Source organism: Scatophagus argus, chromosome 11 (genome assembly GCF_020382885.2).
Source record: "Scatophagus argus isolate fScaArg1 chromosome 11, fScaArg1.pri, whole genome shotgun sequence".
In the NCBI taxonomy this organism is placed as follows: Eukaryota; Metazoa; Chordata; class Actinopteri; family Scatophagidae; genus Scatophagus; species Scatophagus argus.
This window is the reverse complement of record NC_058503.1, coordinates 10,590,045-10,616,598: the sequence shown is the minus strand read 5'-3', so window position 1 is coordinate 10,616,598 and position 26,554 is coordinate 10,590,045. Positions and strand designations below refer to the sequence as shown.

The 26,554-nt window shown below is 40.3% G+C and overlaps 2 protein-coding genes across 4 annotated transcripts; one reads left to right on the top strand and one right to left on the bottom strand.

Moving 5' to 3' along the window:
- The first annotated feature begins 3,559 nt into the window (after positions 1 to 3,559).
- Positions 3,560 to 14,917, top strand: glra2 (glycine receptor, alpha 2). Of its 3 annotated transcripts, none has more exons than XM_046404204.1 (9): positions 3,560 to 4,031; positions 4,698 to 4,819; positions 7,189 to 7,256; positions 9,220 to 9,443; positions 10,627 to 10,709; positions 10,805 to 10,942; positions 11,053 to 11,267; positions 13,153 to 13,302; positions 14,424 to 14,917. In XM_046404204.1, exons 1-9 carry the CDS (start codon positions 3,946 to 3,948, stop codon positions 14,703 to 14,705), a joined length of 1,368 nt encoding a protein of 455 aa, XP_046260160.1. In that variant the 5' UTR covers positions 3,560 to 3,945; the 3' UTR covers positions 14,706 to 14,917. The 3 variants fall into 3 exon arrangements, with proteins under 3 accessions (XP_046260160.1, XP_046260161.1, XP_046260162.1); XM_046404205.1 differs by lacking the exon at positions 7,189 to 7,256 and adding an exon at positions 7,052 to 7,119; XM_046404206.1 differs by lacking the exon at positions 3,560 to 4,031 and having other exon boundaries at positions 4,741 to 4,819; positions 13,153 to 13,326.
- Positions 14,918 to 19,366: 4,449 nt separating this feature from the next.
- Positions 19,367 to 26,529, bottom strand: fancb (FA complementation group B). The gene is made up of 8 exons (XM_046404576.1): positions 25,362 to 26,529; positions 25,095 to 25,250; positions 24,927 to 25,016; positions 24,354 to 24,482; positions 23,461 to 23,633; positions 22,199 to 22,605; positions 21,856 to 22,096; positions 19,367 to 20,900 (listed from the first exon to the last, which is right to left on the bottom strand). Exons 1-8 carry the CDS (start codon positions 26,289 to 26,291, stop codon positions 20,480 to 20,482), a joined length of 2,547 nt encoding a protein of 848 aa, XP_046260532.1. The 5' UTR covers positions 26,292 to 26,529; the 3' UTR covers positions 19,367 to 20,479.
- Between the last annotated feature and the right edge of the window lie 25 nt (positions 26,530 to 26,554).

The window sequence follows — 26,554 nt, the reverse complement described above, 5'->3', positions numbered from 1 at the left end:
GCTTTCCTCCAAGCACAGTTTTAAAATGGTCATACTAGGGTGAAATATCAACACACATTAATATTCAACACAAGTCCCTGCATAGTAAGAGATTAGTTTCCTTCATGAATATCTAAAAAAAATAGCCAGGGTAAAAGGCACTCTTCCAGTGTCACTCTTATGGGTAATTGGTCCCATAACATGCATCCAGGCTGCACTGAAAGGGGGAAGAAAATGGTGTAAACCAGTACAGCAATTGAAATTGCATTCAGTCTTTAATCTATTCTTGCATCACTTTGACAGCTGCACAACTCCAGTGACAACGCTCAGTGAGACAAGCCTGCAAGCTAGAAATAGACAAATCGTGAGCCAGCGTCAACATGAAGCAGACATTGGCCAGGGAAAAAGTATGTGTATGTGTGCTGTTTAGGGTTTGGGTGACTGCACAGAAACGGGAACTCCTGACATGCATATCTGATGGACAGCATGATGAAGGATTCATCGTACGCTTGAAGCTCAATTGCTTAGCAAACTGCACGCAGCCTTCAGCTTTCGGTATGATGTATACATCCTGTAAAAGCAGTTTTATTCATCTGTTTGGATGTGTAGAGGCAGAGTGACTGTGGAGCGTGTGCAGGGGTCTAGACTGGGGATCAGCGGGTTTTCAGTGCTCAGTGATGGAGAAAGACTCTGTGGCTGTCAGGCTGCTCCCACTGATGAAGGAAAGCTGTGATTGACAGATGAGTCTTAGTGAAGCCCAGCACTGCTCTCTTCACTTGGCCTGAGGAATAATCTGACCTAGGGAGCAACATCCTCATGACCATTTAGGGTGTTCAGTCGCACATGGTTCATAGCTCCTATACTATACTATACCTACAGAAGGGGATTTGTCTGTGTTGCAGCCAGGACGAGTGTATGATCTAAACATGTTTACCATCCGCTTGTGTGCCACATAGGCCCTCAAAATAGCTTCATTTTGCTATGACAGAAAAGATTATGTTAAGTGTGTTGGGTGTTGTGGCAATAGAGAATTTGTAAATCCTTCCTTCTCTTCAAGAATCTGCTCATTAAATCCTTTGCGCACCTCCTCCGGCATGTTGCTTCGTCTCATCAAAAATAGCTCCCAATGCAACTTACTTCTCTGTATTCCTGCTAGGCCCCAGATCAGCTCCATGAGTTGAATTATAGAGCGAAAAAGTCATTAAGTAGGATAAAGATACAAGGAATCGATGGAGCAATAGATACTCTGCAGCTCTCAATTGTCTCCAGTCCAGTGCACATGAGCATCAGGGTTGGTAAAGCCTGCTTGTTGTTTCCAGGTGAGTTCTCCAGCCAGTCCAAGACTCCTCAGTTATTGAGGGGATCAATGACATCAGCCTGCTGACGCTACGTGGTGCATCCTTCAATCCTACTCTTTTTGAAGAAGAAAAAAAGCAGTTATGTGTACAAATATAGACACAAATATTACAGTAGGCGAAACTGACATGTATGTTATTTCGGGGTGTGATGTAACAGAACAGAGGATTTCATTTGAAAGTTATAAATTGAGCGGCAAATCCTTTCAGACAACACAATAAACCAGATGATGTAAAACCCTTAATTCCCCATAGAATAACAGGCGGTAGCGACCAATCTTTGTCGTGTGTGGGCAGCTTTAAAATAACGCCTTCGCCTGTCTTAAGCCTGTAATTTTAACGGCTGTGTGGAAACCGCCAGATAAATGAGGCAGACGAACAGTTCTGGTCATAAGGATTGTTCTATTTTATTCTCTCCTTTATTGGAGAGAGAGCGAGGTGCACTACATCTCTCTCTCTCTCCCCCTAGTGACACGAAGATTTGACTTGTCCTCTTTTAATTATGCGACCCACCTGGCCCAAAGTCTTTACCTTATGGTAACTAATGGACAGTTGAAGCTCTGGTTGGTTGTCATTACACCGACAAGCCAACTGCAGCTGTCTTGGGGATTGGAATAAATGACTTGAGTGCAAAGAGAATTTTGGCCCTTACCAGTGGAAGACGTGTTCATTAAAGCAACTTCACAAAATACCAGATTTTCTCGATGTTATTTTTGCCTCGGATAGGGCACAGTGACATTAGAGTCACCAACGTGAATCCGGACGATCTTGACACTTGAATGTTAAGTTTGTTTGGTTTTCTTCGTCACTAAAAAATTAAATATGCAGTAAACGTGCCTGTTGGTAAATAATTCATACAAAGCATTCAGTATTTATGGAGTCCAACATGCTGTAAAAACACACCATGCACAAGACCTCATGTTAAATCCCCAGACCAGAACAAGCCATACATTCCCATCCGTAAGATGCAATGTAGCACTTGCAATTTAGACTTCAGTATTAAAACAGGAGGAAGACCAGGGTGACTCGTCCTCGGGCTGAGTCAGGCCAAGGTGATCTGGGAACTACTCAGTAACCAAGTGTCACACCAAAGTGTAACATGTCACAGCATCGAGGCGTGAGATGTGCAGAGAGCAACCTCACAACACCACGGCTGATGTGAATGAAATCCTCACCAAGTTTAGCTGTTTCCTCCACAGCACATGTCTGTGTGTTCATGTGGAATGAGTCATTCATGCCTGTGGTCTATGAGGCTCCATAGCCCACTCACACCCTGCCAGGTTCCCATGCAGCCTCTGTATCAATACCAAGAGCTTGTATACATATATATTGAATAATAATGACTCAATCTGTGTGTTGGCCTACTAAACCTCATGTACCTCCACCCTTGGGCTTAAGCCAGCCTGTAGTATATTTTCCTACATTCTTCATCTGTGTCTGTGTCTGTCAGTCAGTCAGCTCTCTTCCGTCTCGCTCTGGGAGGCCAACCTTTCAGCATTTCCAATGATGTGCCTCGGAAATCTGTTTCCAGGGCAACCGGAGTACCAAATACTCTCCCAGCGGCTTGTCGCTGGCGAGCCCTTTGTTTACACTTTTCATATCTCTGTGAGGATATAGGTTGCTCTAAACAGACATGGATGGAGACCAAAATAAGAAAAAAAATGAGAAAACGCACATTGTGTAGGTAAAAGCACAGCCAACAGCCAGTCATGATGTCAGTCACCCATCCAGTCTTACGTCTTCCAGACAGTTTAACACGTTTGTTTTTATTGTTTGTTTGTTTATTTTCTCTGATTTCAACTGATTTGCATCCCTGAACGATTATAATTGCGCGTTATTCCAAAGCAAGTTTCATGTCATATTTTCACAACATGATAGATGTGCATTAGTCTCCATACATCACCCGTATAATTTTCTGTATTTAATTGCACCTCTGGAAAATAAAATGAAGCGCTACCAAAGCCAGGTGATCCAGATGCGCGGCTGCACGCACTCCCGTGAGACAAAAGGCTGTAACATTCAAACCTGACACCTGTCGTTATGTAACAGAAAGTGGAGACAGTGTTTGAATGTGTTGCTCTTGATTACCTCCCTCGTTTATTGGACTTATTGAAAACCACCTCACGTTCACCACTTTTAAGCCTTGCGCTTGCGCGTAACGAAACCGGGAGCTGTCCAAGTGCTGAAATGAGAAAAAGGCGTTCCATTCCCATTCCTCAACAGAGGACGGTCCTCCACCTGCGAAAGATTTCACTTCGTAAGTAACAGCACAGGCCAGCGGGTTTGCCTTCACAGAGCGAGCTGTGAGATCTGAGTCAGCGAATAAGCGGAAAGCTTCCAGCAGATGCGTTTTGGAGTTTTCACCTTCTCGGCGTCTGCCCACAGCACTGATGTTTCCTCACACCTTCGCTCCGAAAAACCTGTTTTTGAGCGTCAGAGTTTAATGAAACTGAACTATGATCTGCGGCTGCGTTGAGGAATGTCTCCTGTATTTTCGTGTGACACAAGAACACCCAAACGCCCACGACCTGGTCAGGAAGAAAGCGGCACCCCTATTTGGATTATGTGTTTGACCAATGTAAACATATGGAAGAAATAAAAAAGTGAGCACATGGGAAACCCACCAGGAATGAATCGCTCCTTTATTAAGATTCTGGCAGCTTTATTTACATATTTCATGGAGACAAACAACTTCAGGTAGGCCAATTTATTTACCAAACATATTTGTTTTGTTTTGTTTTTTGTTTTGGTTTCTTTTTTGTTTTGGTTTTTTTTGCTTTGTTTTTTTCGGTTTAGAACGAATGATTTCTGCTTCTAAAGTTAAGAAAATTATATCGTTCATTTAAGAGAGCAAATCAGAGAGTCAGTTAAAGAACATGAACTGGGCAATGACTTTTTTTCTGCACAGATTAAGTTGGTAATTGCTTGAGTATTGCTGTGATTAAGATTGACAAAAGTTACTCGTTTTTTTTAACAGTTTCTATGGTTGTCACGAGTACCGCTTGCTCCCTGAAATATTCTCAAAATATTTACACTTATGCACGTAGCATAATTTGTCATTTTCTTGTGGCATCATAACAATATTCCAATGATGTTCCCCATTGTGCCATGATGTAGCATTGTGTGTCAGAAATAAAGCTCCTTCTCGTTAAAAGGAGATGCCCAAGACGTCGAAATCTCACAAGATTTGTCTGATAGGCTACATGTGTGTGCGCGCTCTGCAACGCATTTTCTACTTTCCCTGTGCTTGCCCATCACTCCCAGGCAGCTGCAAGGCGACAGATAAGGTTTAACTCCTGCCTTTCAGCCACGACTTCTGTCTGATAAAGTGATTTTGTGTGTGTGTGTGTGTGTGTGTTCCAGAGTTGTGCATGCCAAGGAGCACGATTCTAGATCATCCTCCAACATGTCTCCATCGGACTTTCTGGACTCACTTATGGGTCGCACGTCGGGGTATGACGCAAGAATAAGACCGAATTTCAAAGGTTTGTTTATCTCTATGGTCTATTGGAAATCTCCACACACCTCACTTCACAGCCTTACCTTTACCCCCCCCCCCCCCCGCAAACCGCATAAACATCACCTTCTCTCAACATGTGATGCACATACAGCATCTTTGCCTGCAGAACACAGACTCCACCACCATATAAAGCTTAAACTGTAACCATAAAAACACCAGATTTTGACATTATTACTTATCTCAAGATCACCTGAGTCTTATCTGATGCCAAGACACTGTGCTGCCAGCCCTTTGATAAGAACAATCAATCACTTCACTTGACAGTAACATGGTTGTCCTGGTTTGAATGAAATTATAAACTAACCCCTCATTATGTCATCTCACACTTGTTTTTATTTGGTCAAATTATATCAGAATTACATGACAGAATCTATATCTCCATTAAATAATAATTTGGAAATCAAAAAAAAAGGACCATAAATGTCACAGTCACAGTTGCAGACGGGGATGCCACCATGACAGACCAAATGATGGATGGTGCCCCCCGTGGCAAGGCTGCAGGCTGCTGACTTCCTGTGTTGTTGATGCTGTGATGCTGGGGACAGACACAGCATCTGTCACTGGAACTGAGCTGAGGGAGGAAGAGGCCGGCCCGCTGGGGCTCAGAGCCACTCCAGGCTGGGTCAGGTGGGCTGGGATTTGTTGGGGTTAGGGGGCTCCAGCTGTTAAAGCAGCCAGACAGTGCAGCACAGGGTTTGATCAGTAGGATTCAGAAACATATGGCGCAGATCCTTTCCTCTCCATCTGGGAGAAATGTTGACAAGATCGCTGAAATGGACTTAACATGGGAGGAGGACAACCTGTTTAACACGCTTTCAAGCTAATAAAGAGAAGCGGAGCATAATGGAACAAAGATTTTTTAATGTTACTGGTTAAATTTAGAGATGATCAAGCTCTCTGCCTCACACACAATCTAGCATCTTATAGCTCAAAAACAAACACTTTTGCGTGAAGTCACTGCGACGTAAACAGATGACTTTGGTTGCGAACCTGCTAGTCCTACTTTGAAGGGAGTGTTGAACTGTATTTGTGAAGGCTGACCTAGATTCCCTCCTCGCAGAGTTTGTTGTGAGGAAATGCTGCTTTATTTTTCTGCCTCTGCTGTTAAACGTAGCTACCTGACGACAAACTGAGGCAAATATTAATACCAAGTATCATGCAATATTGATGAGGAAAGCACAGGGGAAGGGAAGCAGGAGGGGCTTGCCATTTCACTTATCAGACAGAGAAAAAAGATTTGCTGTGACTTTAAATGACAAAATCTGCCAAGCCTCGCAAAGAGATTTCAGTTCAAGTCACTCCGTGGAGTAAAAATGACACTACTCATTAGAGTATGCTGGGTACTTTTTACCTACAGAGCTGCATAGAAAATGCTTTGTGATTTGTTATTGGAACCAGATTAGTGGAGGGCTGCAACCAGCAAGGATTTTCATTATTGAACAATCTGCAGATTAAGTTATAAAAAAAATCCCAGTGTGATATATTCAAAAATGCTTTTTCTAAGATAGTTAGCTTAGAAGGTTAAGAAAATATTTACATTTGAGAAGCTGGAAACAGTGATTTTCTTTGCATTTGTGGCTCAAACAATTACCTGAAACAACTGATTATTGTCAATGAATTTTGCATTGACCGTCTGACTGATTGTTCTGCAAATTGATGCAGCTCTGTATTGCCATTTGCGTGTGAGCATGCATTGGTCTGAGAGTGCATGTGTCCTTTGCTGAGTTTGTAAAGACAGAATGTAGAAAAACAAAAATATGTTTCCACTACACTGACCACAAAAGATCACCATGCAGGCCAAGTCTAAGGATTCTAACAGGTTGACACAGTTTGATGTTGTTGCTGATTATTGTATTTTTGAATTTTACCAGCAAAATTTAGAACAAATGATTTCAGTTTCTACAAAGGCCAAATGCGGGCTCTCTGTTTGATGTGATCTTTTGCGTCTGGTTTAACAAAGCATGCAACATGTCACCATCCACTCCTGGAGCTCCTCTGAAATAATAAAAAAAAATAGAAAGAAAAAAACAGTGCTTGCCGGTGTTAATGCATGTTGACGTACACAGCAAGAGAGTAGCTTGTGACCCAACAGACTTAAATTTCCTGATGAAACATCTTCACCGCTCCAAACCCAGTTGTCCTTGATGATATGGTTTAAGGCCTTTTCCTGTCATGTCATTGTCATTCCATTTCACAGGTCCCCCCGTAAATGTTACATGCAATATTTTTATCAACAGTTTCGGCTCTGTCACAGAGACAACCATGGTGAGTTCCTCTAACATTATGGCTGATTCCTACAATGTGTCAATGTGTTATCTATCCCTCAACCTGCAGGTCCACCAGTTAATGTTACCTGCAACATATTTATCAACAGCTTTGGTTCTATAGCAGAAACTACAATGGTGAGTCAAGGGTTGACCCCTGCTCAGGAGTTACGACTGAGTCATCCTTTTTTTTTTCTTTCTACTTACCTGATCTGCTTTTGTTTGAACATTTATCATTGCTGTGTCTCTGTATTCATGAAAATGCTTAGTTTTTTTCCATTAAAGAGTCTATTGGTGGTTCCATGAAGTTCACAGAAATTTGCTCTCATGATATCCAAACTGAGAGCAAAAGTATTGGTTTCTGCCCCTAGTGTTAGTTCAGATTTAATAATTCATACAAAACATGCCTAACAGTAAGTCACTTATGCAGCCAGTAAGTGTGGGTGTGGGGGGGTGGGGGCTTTCAAACAAGCCGATCTACGGTGCACAATGTGTGAAGGCATCCAACTGCCAAAGGGGTAAAAGTATGAAAACCTGCGAGGTTGCATGATCAAAGGATTCATAATGAGTGATAATAACTACTTAGTTCATGAATGAGGGATGTTAATTTGTGCAGGAGCCGGAGCTTATGAGATTGCCGGGGGATTACACAGCTTTAGACATGCCAGCAAATATTTGGAACCGCCAATATGCTGATGAAACGTCGAACAACATAAGGATCTCTCATCATCATGACATGTCAATTACCCTGAGCAACTGAGCTTTGTGGCACTCTAGTTTACTACTAACTGTAATGTCAGAGTTTTCCACATCTTATAAATCCATCATTAGTTTCTATAATAGCTCTTATAAAGTTATGATTAATAAGAAAAGTTATTATAAAGTCAGTGTGTTGTAAATACAACTTGCAGTAACTGACCATCAAACTGGTCATGTGACAGCACCCAGATGATAGTGTTGATGGATGATGTGCCCAACTGCCCATTCAATTTGCTTTCTTGGTCATCATGCATTTTATTATCTGTTACATGTCATTATAATACAGGTCTGTTTCATGTGTTGTACTATAATAATTGTTGTTGGTGTAACAAGAAATTCAGTGGTGGAAGAACAATTCAAATCCTTGCTTTAAAGGTCCAGACTGTAGGATTTAGCGACATCTAGTGGTGTGGTTGCAGATTGCAACCAACTGAACAACCCCCATCTCACCGTCCTCTACGGTGGCCTCTAAACACATGAAAAGTGAGAAAGGCCCTTTCTGGAGCCAGTGATTGGTTTGTCCATTCTGGGCTACTGTAGAAACATGTTGATACAACATGGTGGACTCTGTGGAATCCAACGAACCGTTCTGTAGACATAAAAGGTTTGTTCTAAGGTAACCACAGTTCTTAGTTTCATTAAACAATAATGAAACCATAATTCTGAAAATTATATTACATTTTAGCTCCCAAATGAGCCATAAATCCTACACACTGGACCTTTCACTGAAAGAAAATAAGTATTAGCAACAAAATTCCCATAAAGTGTCAAAGTACAAGTACTGGCCCCTTAAACAGTATTACCTTAGCTATTATATTATTGCATTACTTTTATACATTAATATGTAAACAGCATTTTAATGTTGAGGTTGGTAAAAGTGGAATTTCTTTTAATTACTTTAAATACTTCTGCACAGTAATCTACAAAATGCATCATATATTTTTAGGCTGATTCTATGCTCTGTAAAATAAATAAATGGCCATCAGATAAATGGAGTAAAAACTACAATATTTCCTACTGAAATACAGCAAAATAGAATTTTTAAAGCACAAATTCCTTAAAACTGTACTTAAGTTCAGTACTTCATTACCTTCTATAGCTACATAGATAACATATGAATATAAAGGTGCTAATATTTGATCTAGATGTTTTCTTTCTTTTATTATACAATTAATGCTAAGTGCTTTTTGCATATTAGAATAATCACAATGAAAGAATGCTACCAGTGCAATTTTTATATTCACCTCATCAAAATATATTGAACAATACATAATAAATAGATACCTTTCACAAACCAATCACTGTGCTACAAAATATGCAAAGCCAATTGTCATCTCTGCAGGATTACAGAGTGAACATCTTTCTGCGGCAGAAGTGGAACGACCCTCGGCTGGCATACAGTAAATATCCAGATTCCTCCCTTGACCTGGACCCATCTATGCTGGACTCCATATGGAAGCCCGACCTTTTCTTTGCCAATGAGAAAGGAGCCAACTTCCATGATGTCACCACTGACAACAAGCTGCTGCGGATCTTCAAGGATGGGACTGTCCTCTACAGCATCAGGTGAAGCGTTGGACATGATGTTGTAAACAACAGAATAAACTCAAGAATTATTACAGATCTGAAGTAAAAGCTGGTAAATTGAAAATTTGAAACTATTTTTTAAGGACAGCACCATGAGCTTTTTCTCTGCCAACTGATTTAATAAGAACATAATAGAAAATCATGAAAACAATTGTTAGTATCAGCTCTAATGTACAACATTTGGTTTAGGTCTGTAGCTGAGGTGGGAATCAGAGTGAAAACTGATACTGGAGAGAACCAAGCGCTCTGATGCACAGATCACCTCAGGACATGTTCACTCATTGCTTTTCTCACATTTCCTTTCAAACATCAAAGACTGTCAATCTTAAAGATACAGTTCTAAATGGATTTTTATCTCATTATGATCACTCCTTTGAAATGGCATAATTCACTGAACTACACTACATCCCCATGCGCAAGGTAGACTTTTAATAAAGGAACACTGATTCCGAGAGCAAGCTAATCCCAGAGGCATTGTTGAGAATCTGAAATGAAGATAAAAATGGGAATCCTTCTCTATGTCGCTCTCTTCATGGGCTGAATTTCTAAAAATAAAAATGAAAATACCCTGAAACATTGGATACATAACATTTTAAAGGCTGCCAGTCCAAATGTTAAGCAAGTCTAAGTACAAGATATGAAAATTTGTTTCATTTTCATTTCAATACAAATTCAGTCCCACACAGCATTCAATTTTCTCTGCAATGATACGATCTAAAGCAAATCGATTTGGAGTCCATTTAGGGAGCAGCTCGAGGCTGAGCTGTGCTCAGGTGTGGAGGCAGGGTGGGTCAAGAGGAGAGATGAAAGGTGGTTAGCCACTCTCTACATTCATGAGAGAAGTGACAGAGTGAGAGGACTGTGGACCACAATGCATCACAGAGACAATAAGTTGCAGTAATGAAAGTGTGATAGGAACCTGCTGAAGGGAATCCTACACGATACTGTATGTCAGAGGCTATCACATGGGAGAAAGAAGCACACAATACAGAGACCAAAAAACAGTATGAGCTGTGATTTACATTTTCAAAAAAATTACTTTCAATTCATTTGACAGCACACTAGTTCAAGGTTTAATAAATGTATTTCTTCACATAGCATGCATTAATATGCATAGCCTGATCACTATATCTTACTGTATGTATTTGTCTTTTCACCGCAGGTTGACTCTCATTCTGTCCTGCCCCATGGATCTGAAGAACTTTCCGATGGATGTCCAAACCTGTACAATGCAACTGGAAAGTTGTAAGTGCTGGACCTAGGTTTTGTTGCTTGTTTTCATAACATAAGTATCAACTGTATGTCTTAATTTCGACTCATCTGTTCTTTTCTGTCCCTAGTTGGCTACACTATGAACGACTTGATCTTCGAGTGGCTGGAGAATGGTGCAGTGCAGGTGTCAGACGGGCTCACGCTGCCACAGTTCATTATGAGGGAGGAGAAGGAGCTGGGCTACTGTACGAAACACTACAACACTGGTAAGAGGACACACGCGCACGCACACCCATGTGCTGTTTATATTTTACATATCTAACACTGCTCCTTGTCTGGCAGCTGAACCCCATTTGTATTTCTTGCTGTTGAACAGGTAAATTCACCTGCATAGAAGTCAAATTTCATCTGGAGCGACAGATGGGATACTATCTGATCCAGATGTACATTCCGTCTCTCCTCATCGTCATCCTCTCATGGGTGTCTTTTTGGATCAATATGGACGCTGCTCCTGCCAGAGTGGCGCTGGGCATCACCACTGTGCTTACCATGACCACCCAAAGTTCTGGCTCCAGAGCTTCTCTTCCAAAGGTAAACCTTGTTTAGTTGTCTCAGCAGCATAAGTCTTAAATTTGCAGGTCTCATAAGTATCATATTGTTATGTCTCAGTCATGTAAAATCACATGAAACCTTGTACTGGTGGAACACATTACAAAGAGACAGATTTAAAGGCACACATGGATTGATCATTTTATACATTTGTAAGGAATTGGTTGGTAATATGATCATTTGAGGGTTTAAAAACAAGCCAAGGAATATGATTAATGGCAAAGTTTGGCTACTTAGTTGCCAATTACTGCCGTGACTGTGTTATGTTGTTACAGGTTTTAGTAGAGCAGAAGCGACAAAAATACGATGTTCATAAAGAGACAGAGACAACTTTATTTAAGACATTTTTGAACAAATGTTGTTGCATCAGGTGTTAAAACATGAAGCACATCTGCAGTTCTGAACGGACTGATGGTACAAATTGTGTTATTTTAGTAGCCTCCAGTAAAATGTATAGAAATCTCTGATATCAAGAACCCCATCATTAGACTAGATGAACCTTCTTTTCAGTCTTAAACTCTTGCATTATATGACCATATCACCTGTAGGACAGACCACCATATTGTGTTCATTTCATGAAAAGAATAACAGGTATATTTAGGTAGGCTAAATATGCCTTCTTACAGTTCTAATTTAGCATTTCATTTCATTTTCATTTCAACAAAACAAACAAACAAGAAAAAAAGGTTCATTAGTGGAACTACTAATAATGTGGTATTCAAGAAGATTTAAGAAATAGTGCATGTTGGGTGGTAAACCTGCGTAAAAAGTACATTTGTACATCTTTTCACCATATTGTTTGGTTCCACCTTCGCTTGATAACTCCATTGCTGTAAAACATACCTGAATACACAGATACACACATATTTACATATAACATGTAAATGAAGTATTAGAATAATCTCCCTTAGCCATGCAGTGAGCATTGATTAGAGATCTGTAATGCCTGCAGTGATTGAATTGAATGACATGGTTCTCTAAGAGGCAGACACACAGTTTCTGTCTCTTTCAGATACTCATCATGTGAAAGCCAGTGTATTACTGCAGTGGATACGAATCGCAATAGTTCAGAAATGTGCAGGTGTTTCAGCCTGATTGGTGCAATTCACAGCATTCTACATTTTTTGTTATAACAATGAAGATATTGTCATCTGAAGCATGTGTACATTACCGACAGCAGTCCATGGCAGCTTATTTCCAATCAGAGAAAATTGCTATGCACATGTTATGAAGGGTACTACAGGCACTGAGAGTCAGCCCTTGATGATCAATCACTCTCCTCACATCAGGCTGCACTTGAGCACCAAATGCCTCAGCCACGTTGAAGATTTTTACATAAAAGACATGTATACTGATGAATATTTAAAGAGAAGCCTTTGAGATTCAAGAAAACAATAACTCTGTATGCCTTAAGTGCTCTCAAAAGGCTGAGTTGTTTTCTCCACATGCTAATCAGCTGTCATGAATTTAGGTACACTGATGAGTAGGAAAGGCTTTCAACTTCAGCCCCACTCTCTCAAAAGAAACTGATCAAAACTGTGACTAAAACTAGTACAGGCAGGAATTACTTCCTGTCGTTTATGGCTGTGCAGATCACTGACATTGCTGGCAGCTCAGATGTCTTTGTTAGCAAACATTACCAATAATTACAGTCATTTAGAAGTCCCAATTAGCTGAGATAATGAGCAAGATAAAGGGAGAAAAGCAGATCACCAGGTAGATCTAACAAATCTAGGGCTCAAAGAAATACAAAAAAAATCCACAAATATCTCAAGTCAAGGCACATACAGTACATTCAGTATTGGAACTGTTAGCTGATGATGTCACCTTGGAGGATCTAACAAAGGACATTTGCTTTCTCTCCCAGGTCTCTTACGTGAAAGCCATTGATATCTGGATGGCCGTGTGTCTACTCTTTGTATTTGCTGCATTGCTAGAATATGCTGGGGTTAATTTTGTCTCCAGGCAACAGAAAGAGTTCCTTCGCCTGAGGCGAAGACAAAGGAGGAGTCAAAAGGTAGGCTCTCAAAGTCTTCACAAGGTTGCTGCTTGGTTGTCAAACTTTTTAGCCACACTAGTGGTGTGGCTCTAGGGATGCCAGTATCGATCGGTCAGACACAGCACTTTGGCAACTACTGGATGGATTGTTATGAGATTTTGTACAGACATTCATGATTGCCAGAGAACAAATCCTAATGACTTTTTGGATTCTCCAGTGCCCCCAACATGTCAAAGTTTACACTGAAGTGAATTATCCAAGCATCTGTTGGGTGATTGGTGCAGACATATGTGGCTTTCAAATTATGCATCCTAATAATTTTGGCAATCCTCTGGCCACCAGGTTTCAGTGAAATGTTTCAGCTGGATGGACAGAAATGAAATCCGGCACGAACATTTATGCACCCCTCAAGATGAATTGTCCAGTCAAATCACTTTTATTTACTGTATATAGTCCAAAATCACAGATTTGCCTCAGAGGGCTTTACAATCTGCACAGCATATGATAAAGAAAACTCCTGCAAAACGAAAGGGGAAGAAAGGAAGAAGCTTCTGGAAGTGCAACACCAGGGAGGATTCTTCTTCACAGACAAATGCAATAGATTGTTGTGTGTACAGAATAGGCCAAAAGCAAAAACAGAAAATGGCTAAGGAATTGTAAAAACTGGAGACGATTTTTGGATTTTTCCTCTGTTCCCATCAACTTCAGCTCTACTCTGTGTTTAGTGCTAATCAGCGAATCTTAGCATTGTAATGCTGAACTACCGTAAGTAGGTGAACATGGTAAAGATTAAATCTGCTAAGCACTACCAGGTTAGCACAATGACATTAGCTGTTAACTCCAAGGTCCACTGTGACTAACAACAACCTTACAGACCTGCTAGCATGACCGTATACTGGATTTGGATATTATATATAACATTTTTATTATTTACTTAAATTAAGATTTAGGTCCTAAGCAGTCATTAAGTGGTTTATTACTTAAGAACATCAGATCATCTTGGGATATTTTTTAAGTGTTTGCAATATCTAAAGATTAACGTTCATGTACGTTCACTGTGCTACACTGACATTGTGTCATTGAAAAGTAAAGCATAACATTTAAGCTGCAGCATTTCGTTCTGTCCACATGTTTTTTAGGATGACGAAATGCGTGAAGGCCGCTTTAATTTTGCTGGCTACAATATGAGTCAGTGTCTGCCAACAAAGGATGGCTCAGCTGTTAAGAACGCTGCTCCAGCCCCGAACCCTCAACCATCAGGCCCCAGAGACATAGACACCATGAAGAAGAAGTTTGTGGACAGAGCCAAAAGGATAGATACTATCTCCAGGGCCGCTTTTCCTCTGGCTTTCCTCATTTTCAATGTCTTCTACTGGGTCACCTACAAGATCATCAGGCATGAGGACATCCACAAAAAATAAAGAATTTTACCTGTGACAGATAATGTTCATTTTCCATTTCTCAGAGTGAGAAATGCTCAGAAAGCACAGTGAGATGAGATGAAAGACTGTGCATTGAGAGGCACCCTGGTGATGATGGTGGTGTTCTTTCAGGGATAATGTATAATGTTCATGCCTCATACAGTAATGCTCATGTTCTGATGATGTGAACAGCTCTTGAGACACAGATGCTTTTTTTTGTTGTTGTTGTTTTACTGCTGCATAACATTTCCTGAAAAATCTGGGAAAATGGTTTGAACTCAAGGCTTAGTAACATGCTGGAGAAGACGGACCAAATTATTTTTTAAATCAATCCTGCCTTGACGTTAGACAAGGAGAAAAGAAACATTCCATTTGGGTTTGTAACTGAATGGTAGCTTAGTCAGACCCTCGACGACTTTTTGTGATTGCAAAAAGGGTATTTCTTATCAAGGATGTTTAAGACTGTTTTATATTGGACTACTGTCATGGCACAGTCTCTCTGTTTACACAAAATAAAACAGAACATGTATAAAATATACAGGCAGAAAGCACACACATGCATCCTTTGGACTTTAGGCAGCAGCACATTTTTGAGAATGAGCGTGAACAAAGCAGATGAAAATCTGGAATTGGATATTGCATTTTTCTGAAATACCTGAGGCCTTAGATATCAAAGGTTTGGTGAGATCAAGTGCTCTGCTTCTCCTTTTTTTCAAGCATCTCCTCTTGTTTAGTGGTCTATCAGAGCCAACTGCACTGTTTGATCTTTTTTTTTTTTTTTTTTTTAACCTGTGGTCAGACATCCAAAGGTACTTCCTGTCACTTCCTTCATCTGTAAGTGTATTATAAATCACGTTCCTGGACAAGTGATGTCATTTAAAATTAATGTAAGTTAATGGTTATAAAATTCACAAATTTTCCTTTATATTCTCAATTAATTTGTTAAATATACTGTCATATATATTCACAGGCTAGGTTTATTAAAGTATATTGGCCAATTTTGAGCAAGTGTATAGTTAAGCCTTCAAACTGTGAACATGCATTGCATTTCTCAATGTTGTCTTTATGCCAATTTCCACATGAATTGATTTATATTCCAGGTAAATACTCCAGGTATCTTAGATATGGTTTTAGAGTTTGAGACCATGTAGATTTAGTCTGATGAAATATTTATTGTAATGGAGGAAAGGTTATGTTTATATTTAAAAAAAGAAAAAAGCTCTCTGTATACTTCTTTAATCTACACTGCAGACTGTTTCCCTTCACTTGGAGTGTTTGTTTGCTAAATGATATGTTTGAAGACAGATTCAAAAGTGAAAGACAGATCTGTGTCACACTCATGCTACAGAGCAGCTAAAGGTCCTTGCACTCCTGATATACTGTGGTGAAGAACTCCTTTCTTGAATGCTATTCCTGACAAAGATTATTTACTGGTCTGTACATCAATAAAATTGACTGTGCACCATATTCACTTTATTTCCACTTCTCCTGTCATGTATAAGGCAGAGCATGGCTTTGTTTTATATTTTCATGCATTTGATGAGATCATGCACGAGATTACTCTTGATATTGCATTCTTGTCATACACTAAACAAAGAGAGAAAGAAATAACAACCGATATAAGACACATGAAAATGCATTTTGCGCACGTTTACAGATCAGATCAAAGAAAACGACAAATGCGATTTCTTCTCCTCAGCCAGCCCGTAAGTCATGGTGATGACACACGCCATGGATCGCTGGGTGGCCTGGGGTGACATGGATATAATCTGACAGTGGGTTTCCGTTAATGCATGATAATGGCCTTCACACTGTAGTGTAGAGATTCCATCCATTGGGGCCTGCCTACCAGTTAAATGGAAAATAAGAGGGAATTATTGTATTTGATACACACACACAAACTAGGGGTAATAAAGAAGCTTCTTGAACAGTTTCCACCTGTTAATACTGCATGGGAGCTCATACAAAATCCTTAAATAACCCAAATATATAATCTTTAAAGAAACAAGACTGAATACATTAGCTCTCAATATACACATGGATATCCTACTAATAAAGCTATTCATAACTATGCAGCGGGGAATGCCAAGATCCGTCAGTGCTGTGTTTGTCTTGGAACACATGGTCTGTTGCATTCTTATTGAGGTGGCTGCATGAATCATCTGACTACTTTTTTAAGGCTCAATACACAGGGATTAGAAACTAATCAATAATACTAATCCTCACATGGAAATGCCACCCATTTCACCAACACAGCCTCGCATCGCTGTCCATTGTTTTTGCTGTTTGAATATGCGAGGATGCAAGAGCCCCTTCATGCAATCAGCTCGGTCGTGACAGCATATGAAAGGAAAATTATTTGCAGCTTGTAATTGTGTTTAAGAGGGAAACAACTTTCCATCATTCATTAAGGTTTAGGGAGTCTGCTTTGTGAGGTCTGAGAGAGAGAGAGAGAGAGAGGCAAGAAATGAGGGTTGCCATAGCAACTACACAGCAATTGAGAAGGCCAGTGTGAAGAGAAAAGCGGGAAATTAAGAACGCTGGTGCATGACTTTGCCAAAAGTGTCTCTGATGCCTGAACATGAATAGTACACTAAATTAAACATTAATTTCTACTGTATTAAAGTAATAATAAAAGCAGGAGCAAATTATTCCGTTTCCACAGAATAAGGCTTCCATGGCACTCAACAAACTGTGTGTGTGTGTGTGAAGGATGTAATGTATAAAATATCTGCCTTATGCCTGGCACTGCTGCAACATATTGTTGGTTGTTGCAAGATTATCTGCAGGCTTGTAGTATTGATCTCGACTCCTTTCTACTTTGGTGTCTATGAATTCAACTGTTTGCCCCAGGAATTAAAAAAAAAACAACCGCAGCACCCACAAATAAACAAATAAAATAATAAATAAATTTCCATCACAAATCTATCTGCTGTGGAGGACCATGGGATGTGGCAGATTGGATCTTGTATTGAGAAATTGTTGTCAAGTCAAGTCCAGCAGCCTGCATAGTTCAAATAATAAATTAAAGCCCAGCATAATGAAGCAGTTTTATTAAGCCTGAGGGCTTCATAAAAAACGGATTGCTGTGTTATAAGCAAAAGGCATAACTTCAACAGATACTCATTTTATGACTGTTATTAGATGCCTCCAATTATAAGTTGAAAAGTTCTGCAAAGATTTAGCTTTTAGGTTAAATAATCTAAATACAATAACATTCCAATTAAAAGTTGCTAGCTCACTACGGTTTCCTCTTGTAGAACCAGAGTGAGCGCTCTCTGTGAAGACTGTCTCTATTTTTAACTCTGTTTGTCTCGTTGTATTCTTCTGTACTATATGTGTGTTGTGCACTATGTATTAGATTGTAGATATAATCAATGGCCTCCCTCTTTGTTTGGTTGACCCGCTGAGTTTCAGGGTCCAGATGAAAGGAAACCCTTTGACCCCAATCAATAACAGACCAGTTCAGTGCTCACAGCGTACAGCATCAATATAAACATACCTCAGCAGCACCCTTCATCATTATGGATGACTCAAAGCAATGTTGTTAAAGACATGATCTGTTACTCAAGTGTTAAAAAACGTGAAATTGCAAGCTGCTGTCAATTGTGAACAAATAAAAATGTTTAACACCAAGTTGCCTGGAATAAAGACTTGATTTGACATGTTTTAACTAATGAAAATGTTAAACGCATTGTCACATTGCAAACACTAATAGTAATAACACTAATGTAATACAGTAGTAATACAGTCCTATAGGAATACAGCAGGACATAAAAAGCTGAGTTTCAATCTGTAACTGAAACTCTTAAACTATTAATATGAATATTTATAGGCTCAATCAATTGAGGCCTGGGTCTTTAATTATTTTATTGTTTTATTTAAATACAAAAGTAAGGCTTTTGTAATAGACAATGCCAAACAAAAAAATTAAGAAATAAAAAGTTATATATGATATGAATGTTATCAAAATGGAATCAAAAAGAAGTTTTAATAAAATGAATTGAGACGGTAAACAAATATGAGCTTTTGATTTTATATCATCAGGTTTTACTTACCATGAGCATTTTCTTTCACATCATGTGTAACACTTCAGCTATATTTTTTCCCCTTCTCTTGGCAGAAACAGACTGAATACACATAGACGGTTGGCACCCTCAAAGGTGTCAAAAGAGGCAGAAATCCGTCAATTGTCAACTTGCCTGCAAGTCATAATAAGCCAGATGGGGTGTGGATTTTGGTTTCTCCATGTTTGCTGAACAGCAACAACTTTATTCATCTACCACGTTTTCTTTCCCCATTAAAGTGAGGGGACTTCAGCAGAGGGCAGACACCCTGCAGCCATCCTCCACCACTCAGAGTTAATAGAAGTTAACAGGCAATAATGGGATGACAAACCATATATTTTACTCTGACTGGCACTCAGGACTTCAAGAGAACACCAACAAAACTGAATTTTCGTTTTCACATATTATCCAGTTACTGGTGTTATTTACTGTATAGAACTCACAATTCTTCGATGCCGGATTTGACAGGGGTGTGGGTTGTCTAGCAGCGGAATAAAAGGTGGTGGTGGTGTTTGCCTAAGTGTGAGAGGGAAGGAGGAAAATAAAGTGTTGATGTGTGGTGGCTGAAGTCAAGGTTTGTGAGCAGTAAAAGTAAACTGAGCCAAACAGATTTATTTCCATTCTAACATGACACAATGACATGACTTCTGTAGCATATCATTAACACATTGCAGGATTACCAACATGAAGTAACACTCTGGGAATCACTCCTGAAAATAGAAAATCTTGAATTAATCATGTTTAGGGCAGTCCTGGGGCAGCGATTCCAGTGGAAGTTAATAAATAAAGGAAATAAAGCAAAGACATTAAAGGTTTAAAAGAGGAGGGGTTGGGGGTTATCTCTCTTCAGACTGAGGACTACTAACACATGGAGAAGCTCTCAGAACAAACAAAATACACATCCATGTTTTTACCCCCACAGGGAAAGTGAAAGAAAAAAAAAAAAAACTCTGACCAGCAGTTTTATCAAACACGACTGCTCAAGCTGCCACAGACCTTATGTATCCAGCAAAGCTGAGGTCCTTTAAAGTAGGGTTTGATGTTTATTTGGACCAATGGAATTTTAACTAACAGCTGCTGACAGCCTGTGCAGCATCCAAGGACGTTTTATTTATTTATTTATTTACATCATTTCACAGAAAAATAACTGAACCATGAGGACAAAGTACCACTAAAAGCTTTCAGTCAACTTCCAGCCACTTAGCAGATCTATAACATCTTGCTCTACCCTCATCTGTCTGTCTTTATTCATAACACAAACAGTTTCTCACTCAAGGATGAAAGTCTCCATCTCCTACTGAATGGAGCATATAGCGGCAGCAGACATTAAAGAGCGTTTTTGAACAAAGAGGGTCTGAGGGGACATGAACAGGAGAATAAGCAGAGAGCAGAATCACACCAGTATCAGATTAAAGCTGTGAAACCCAGGAGGTGATCCAATGGAAACAGGCTGAGGCTTTGCACGGCAACAGACACTAGGCAGATATAAACCCCAAGAGGCTGTCTGAGAGAGCAGACACACAGAGCTCAGCACAGACTAAAGCAAGCCAGCAACGGAGGAGGGAGCCCTTAGTACAGGTGAAATGTGCTATGCATTCATAATGAACATCGTTTTTAGTGATTACACTTGAGACACTGTACTATTAAGGAGTTTTTTTTCTATTAATACAAACTGCTTGTCCAGGAAACACAGACTTGTGCAGCACATTAGCAGAGCAAAGTTCTCTGAGTGTCTAAGAGAGCTGCCAAATCCCCGTCGAGCTGGACTTTGAACATGCTTTGGGTCAGACTACGATATCTCCCCACATCCACCAGGGGGCTCAACCTCATCCTGCTCCTCTCCACATCCCTCTGCCACACCTCCCTACACCTCTGGAGCCCCTCTACTGAAGCTGGCTCAGGGGTCTCCTCGTGTTCCAGGCTCTTCCTGTTTTCCACCCCTTCTTCTTCCTCTCCTTCACAAAGTAGCAATGACACACACTCTCTGAGTGTCACCACCTCTTTCTCTAATGCCAAAGAAAATATTTGAGCTGCACCCTGTCCTCTTGTACCATTGACAGGCTGGATGGAGCAGGACACAGGGAGGTGAGCCAAGAGAGAGTCCAGGAACTGGAGCATCTGTAAATGGCTGCAAAGGAACCACACAGTTTACTTGTTAAAAATATATACATAACACATTTGTTGTGATACATTAAAACATTAAACAATTGTGACTTCAGAGTCTCCGTGCAGAATCTGAATATCACAGCGACAGGCATCCTAGTCAACATCAGAATCCTGTCAATTTTGAAACCATTAACATAAATTGAGCAATGCCCATTTCTTCCGTACTCTACTTCCTTAGTTTTTTGATTTTTCAATAAAACGAAACAGTTGAAGAGAGTTCCTGGTAGTAGGCGAAACCAATAGACAGCAACATCATAGCTGACAAATAAATAGAAAATCTCTCTGTGATACAAATTATTCTGTATTTTCTCACTTACATGACTATTAAGTTAGCAGTACACTTCAAATTATGCAAATGAAAGTGGGTTCTTGGATTCATCAAAATGGCATTAAGACAGCAGAATATAAAATGTCAAATCAAGACTTATTAAAGCAGTACTTTATGGAGCAATTTTTTTCTGAGTGGATTCCCGTTGTGTTTGTTCTACTGCACAATGACTTGTCACCTACATGCATGCACGTGTGTACATCAGTGATGCAATATGCATTCATGCCAGTGGTTTGACACTATTCCATTGATGTACTGGTGGCTTTAATGCATCAGCAAACACAGAAATGCACCAACTAAGGCAGGGAAAGAGAAGACTACAAGCCAATAAACATGGATGTGAAAATCAATCAGGCTTGCAAATGTTTTATAATGAAAAAAATAGATGCAGTGTTTTGGTAAGTAAAACTAAATGTAAACTGAAGGTTTGTTTACAAAAAAATTCTTTAACTTGAAGGAAAACACATTATTTTACTTAAGGAAATGATAATATGATAATGACCTAAACTAAATACTATCCAAACCATCAAGAACTCTGAGGTCAGTAACACAACCATCTTACTGGTATCTATAAATAAAAGTGATTTACCTGGAATGGACAGACAGCTCCCCCTGGAAAGGGGTTATCTGATGCCAGTGCAGCACCATGACAGCAGATGGTCCTGAAGAATCCAACAGCAGATATTGAGGGCTCACTGCTATCCTCTTACAACCCACTCTTTTCTGAATCCAGCCATCTACATCACCTAAGCTGTGATCAGGAGAGTCTATGTGGAAGACCCAGCGGTCCAGCACCGCCATCAGACTCAGTAAGTCCTCTTTGACCTCCTCTGGACACAAAAAGAAAACAATAATGAACACCCATGTGTTAAAATTTGGATATCTCAAGTTGAGGGCGTTGGTGATTTTTGTTTTTTTGGTTTTTTTTTTACCTGTTTTGAGTTCAGGGTTTTTCAATAGTCCAGTTTGTAAATCATCGTGGATGTCTAAAGCGACTTGACCACAATGCAGGACAACCAGTGTTGGGTTGCTCACAAGGCCAAAAGCATCTTGTCTCTGGACATAATGAAGCATGACACAGCACTTGACACAGCCATAGTTCAACAGAGGTGTCAGCCTGGTCACAGCAGTCACAGCCAGTCTGCATGTGTTGAGATCATTGTGCTGCTTGCTCCTTTTGGCTGCGGGCTCTGGGAACGTGAAGGCAGAGGAGGAGGATGATGATGATGAGGAGCAGGGTGCAGGGAGCCAGAACACTTGGCTCTGGGTTTGGATGACTGCGGGCGATGAGCTCTGGCCCGTCTCTGTCAGAATGGATAAGCTCACACTGGCCAGTGGTCTGGAATAAAAATAACACATCACTAACAATCAGATATCACATGGACAGTAGGTAATCAGATACAAAAATACAAAGTGTGTGTGTGTGTATGTGTGTGTGTGTGTAAATGAATGTGTGACTGCTTGCGAACCGAATAACAACACTGATATGTCCGAGGTGGTGAAATTACATCAGATGGACAAGTGGACCAACCAAAACAATAGCTTTCCTCCACATGTTCTCAAATTTAAACAAAAACAGGTTGGCGGAGGAATCTGATCTTGTTCCCACAAAAGGAGCTTGGAGAGTTATTAAAAATGTGTTGCCATGGTGACCATCCAGCCACCCTGCATCTGCCTTGGTGAAATTCAGAAACAGTTGGGGACAAAAAGCCATGGTATTTGTTGACAGAGATTGGGTGTTACAGTTCTTTACAGGACTGCCACATTGATTTAATCATGCAAAGACAAAGAAAAAAAATCTCTCAAGTTCTGCGAAAATATAAAATTTTACCTGACAGATGTGATTTACTCGACACGACTTGTCCACCTCAACGAAAGGCACCATAATGTTTAAGTTCTGACAAGTTTAATCAGACACAATCAGACAGCTGGGCAGTATGTACCTCTCACTGGGAGTGCGGATTAACTTTGCCTAAATCTTTACCACACACACACAGCGATCCACTCAACCAGATGAGCTCATTAGGCCTGATGAAACATCAAATGGATGAGCATCACAGGAAGATCACCAACAAGTGTTTAGATAACGTCACGCTCAATGGGCCATATTTGGTAAGGCTGAAGCCTCCGTGCAGACAAAAATATATACAATCCCCTTTAGAAAAACCCCCCAAAAAACCAAAATCATGTTTACACAGAGCTGTCAGTAGTTAGTATCACTCCCACAATCATTTGGTCCTCAGCGATGCGATGCCACAGCTTGTCAACTTGTGGTTTTGAAGACACTGCTGGCATGTCTTGTGTCTTGACGTCCAAGGCATCTTCCTTTGACTCATCATCACAGTCCCACAGAGCAATAAGGCCTTCCTGGACATGTGCAAGTGCAAAGACTATAATCAGCAATGACAAGTGTGTGACAGCATTGACAGCAATAGCAGTTTATGTCAGACATTTCAATTTGAATGACGACCCACTAGGTACCCATGTGCTGGACTTTTTAAATGCTTTTTAAAAACAAAGAACTGCTGCGGGGATACTTTCTGTCAATGTAGTGGTATTGTTCCTAGGATTTGTTTTTTCTTTTTGTTTGTTTTTTAATTAAAAGTTTGTCTTGGATCATACACATCATTTGCAGTTGAGGCTTTCAAGGTGGGACTAGTGAACACAGCAACAAAAGCATTTCAAAGTTATATAAATAGATATTTCATAAAAATGAAATCACACCATGATCATGATCAACAAAGTTAAAAGGACAAAAGGACATTTGTGGCATTTGTTTCCTTTGTTCGTAATTTTGCTTCCTCAGTGCCGGAGGCAGCATTACAGAGACGCCGCAGCCTCATGAGAGCTGCCATTTTAAATAGGACAATTTATCAACATGAGTGACAAGTGCTGGAGCAAAACCTAACTGAGGGGGAGGAGGGTGTGACTAGCAGTAGGCTCTCACTGTTTCGGGTTTTTAGATTCCAAAACTGCTAGATATTCTAATATTCCCATGGCTTTAAAAAATAGCTTCAAAAATAGCTTTACTGCAACAGGCTGTTGCAAAAAAAGTTGTGTTTGCATATTTTCTCACATGAACAGTACCTGCTCAGGTTGTGTGAGCGTAGGGTCTCTTTCTGATATCGCATCAGTGAGGGCGTTGACAGACTGCTGCAGAACTCTTTCCTTCACTCTCATTTCTCTTTGAAGCTCCTGCAGCACGCTCAATCCACTCTAAACAAGAGATCGTATTTGATTGACAGCATATACTGGAAACCACACACACACTAAATGAACAAGATATGTAGAACTAAACAAAGCAGCCCACTTGATGTTACAAATAACCCAGCGTTGAGGAGGAATAATTATACATGTGTCACATATGTGCAACACTATCACAACAAAATATGAATGAAAAAGGGAACATTTACTTTATGCCAGTAAGTGTGCAGGTGTCACCTTTCTATACAACACACAGTCCAATTGTTACTCATTACATCCGCTATTCTTCACACATGTAAATATTACTTCAATTATGCTTGAAATCATTAAGCTGGTAAAATTATAATCCAATGCAATCATAAAATCTACATATGTAAAACATTAAACATTAACATCACAGACAATTAACATTCCAGTGCTGTAATAGTAAAGAAAAATGCTGAGATAAATGCCCACCTGTAGTCTGGACTCTAACGCTTGAAGAGTGAGGAGATGGTTCTCTGGCGGAGGAGGACATGTCTTTGGTGTGCTATTGTCCTGGCAACGCTAAAGCATGTATTTTCTATTAGTAACACTCAATTCTGTCACAAATAAATGTAACTTTGGTGGAATATTATGCCTTACAGCATATGAAATGCCACAGAGGTCAGTGAGGAGGAATCTTTTCAATGGCTGTCCTGTCACGTTGTGTTCCTTATAAATCAGCAGCATCTGGTCTGATCCACATCCCAAGAAGTCATCCACGTGGAGCGAGCTGACATCCGACCAGTGGGAGGCTATCTGTAGAGGAGAGTTTAACAATGTAGGCTTAAATAAAAAACTTGTGAAGTGAATGACATTACAGCTATTGGAAATACACACAAGGGATACTGAAAGCCCATTTTTACATACCTGAAATGTCTCCTTCCATACAGCACATACATGTCCCTGCTGAGAGGACACAGCAAACAGGCAGCCATTTCTTCCTGTGTTTACCACCTCAATATTCTCTGGTTGATCAAAGGGGAGCTGGCATATGTTCTTCACGATGCCATTCTCAAAATAAACAAGCTGCTGATGAGAAGTTGCTGCGACTACAGCACATTTCAGCACTCCATCTGCTTGCATCTTTTCGGCCGAGAGCACCGCTATGCAGCGTGTGATGCAAATGTAGGGATGAGGCAAAATCATACTTCCATCAAACACGTGTCCATTCTCAACCAAACAGCCCAGAGTGTGGCTTGCGGACTGGTTGTTTGAGTCCTCTGCCGGGAGGTTTTGCAGTCCGAGAAGACATATTTGTTCTTTGGGGAGGGGAAGTTCTCCCACAACACTGTGGGACACCTGAATGGGTACTTGTTTCACCTCTCCTGCCTGCAGAGAGGTGTAGAAGACATTACCAGCATGGCTCCACAACACAGTGGGGCCCCAGAGGATGGACACCTTCTCCCCAATTTGATAGGAGAGTTTAAACTCAAAGCAGGGCTTCAGACTGTTTGAATTGTTCAGTGTGAAGAGACTGTACTGGAAGCTCTCTCTTTTCTGACTCTTTTTTGTCACTAAAATACATGGTGTGGTGACTCTCTTCTGAACATTTATGGCACATTTACATTTTACAATATCCACATGCGATGACTTCTTTCGGCTGATGACTGCCGCTCCATCGGCTGCCTTCAGGAACGTGCTGTCTTCCCGTTCAAATGAAAAGCTACTGAATACTAGCTCACTTCTTTCGCCGCCATTTGGGGATGAAGCTCGTTTACAGTTAAATACGATTATCTTTCCAGAGAAGGAAAGCAGATGAGGATTTTGACACAAACCTCCCGAAAACATTCTTTCCATTACACAACAGAGATGCCTCAAGAGTCTAGCAGGTTCGAGACCTCCTTATTGACAGCCTAAATAAAGTTACCGTTATTGCCAAGTTGGGAGCAGTCGCTTCCATGACAGAAGTCTCACCAAGGTGTACAAATGCACGACTAGTTTCTAAACTTACTTGTGAAAGAGAATTTTTGTCTTACTCAACGTTTCTTAGCGGCTCGTAGCGACGCGCCAACAGAAATTAAACGCTTCCTGTCAGCCCAAGTGCATTGTGGGTGAGAGTT

Coding starts and splice junctions, on each gene's coding strand:
- fancb (XM_046404576.1), bottom strand. CDS start 26,291: ATGGAAAGAATGTTTTCGGGAGGTTTGTGTCAAAATCCTCATCTGCTT. Junction 25,017..25,094: donor TCTGTGGCATTTCATATGCT/GTAAGGCATAAT, acceptor TACATGCTTTAG/CGTTGCCAGGACAATAGCAC. Junction 22,097..22,198: donor AAACCCTGAACTCAAAACAG/GTAAAAAAAAAA, acceptor TTTTGTGTCCAG/AGGAGGTCAAAGAGGACTTA.
- glra2 (XM_046404204.1), top strand. CDS start 3,946: ATGGGAAACCCACCAGGAATGAATCGCTCCTTTATTAAGATTCTGGCA. Junction 7,257..9,219: donor CTATAGCAGAAACTACAATG/GTGAGTCAAGGG, acceptor TCATCTCTGCAG/GATTACAGAGTGAACATCTT. Junction 10,710..10,804: donor TACAATGCAACTGGAAAGTT/GTAAGTGCTGGA, acceptor TTCTGTCCCTAG/TTGGCTACACTATGAACGAC.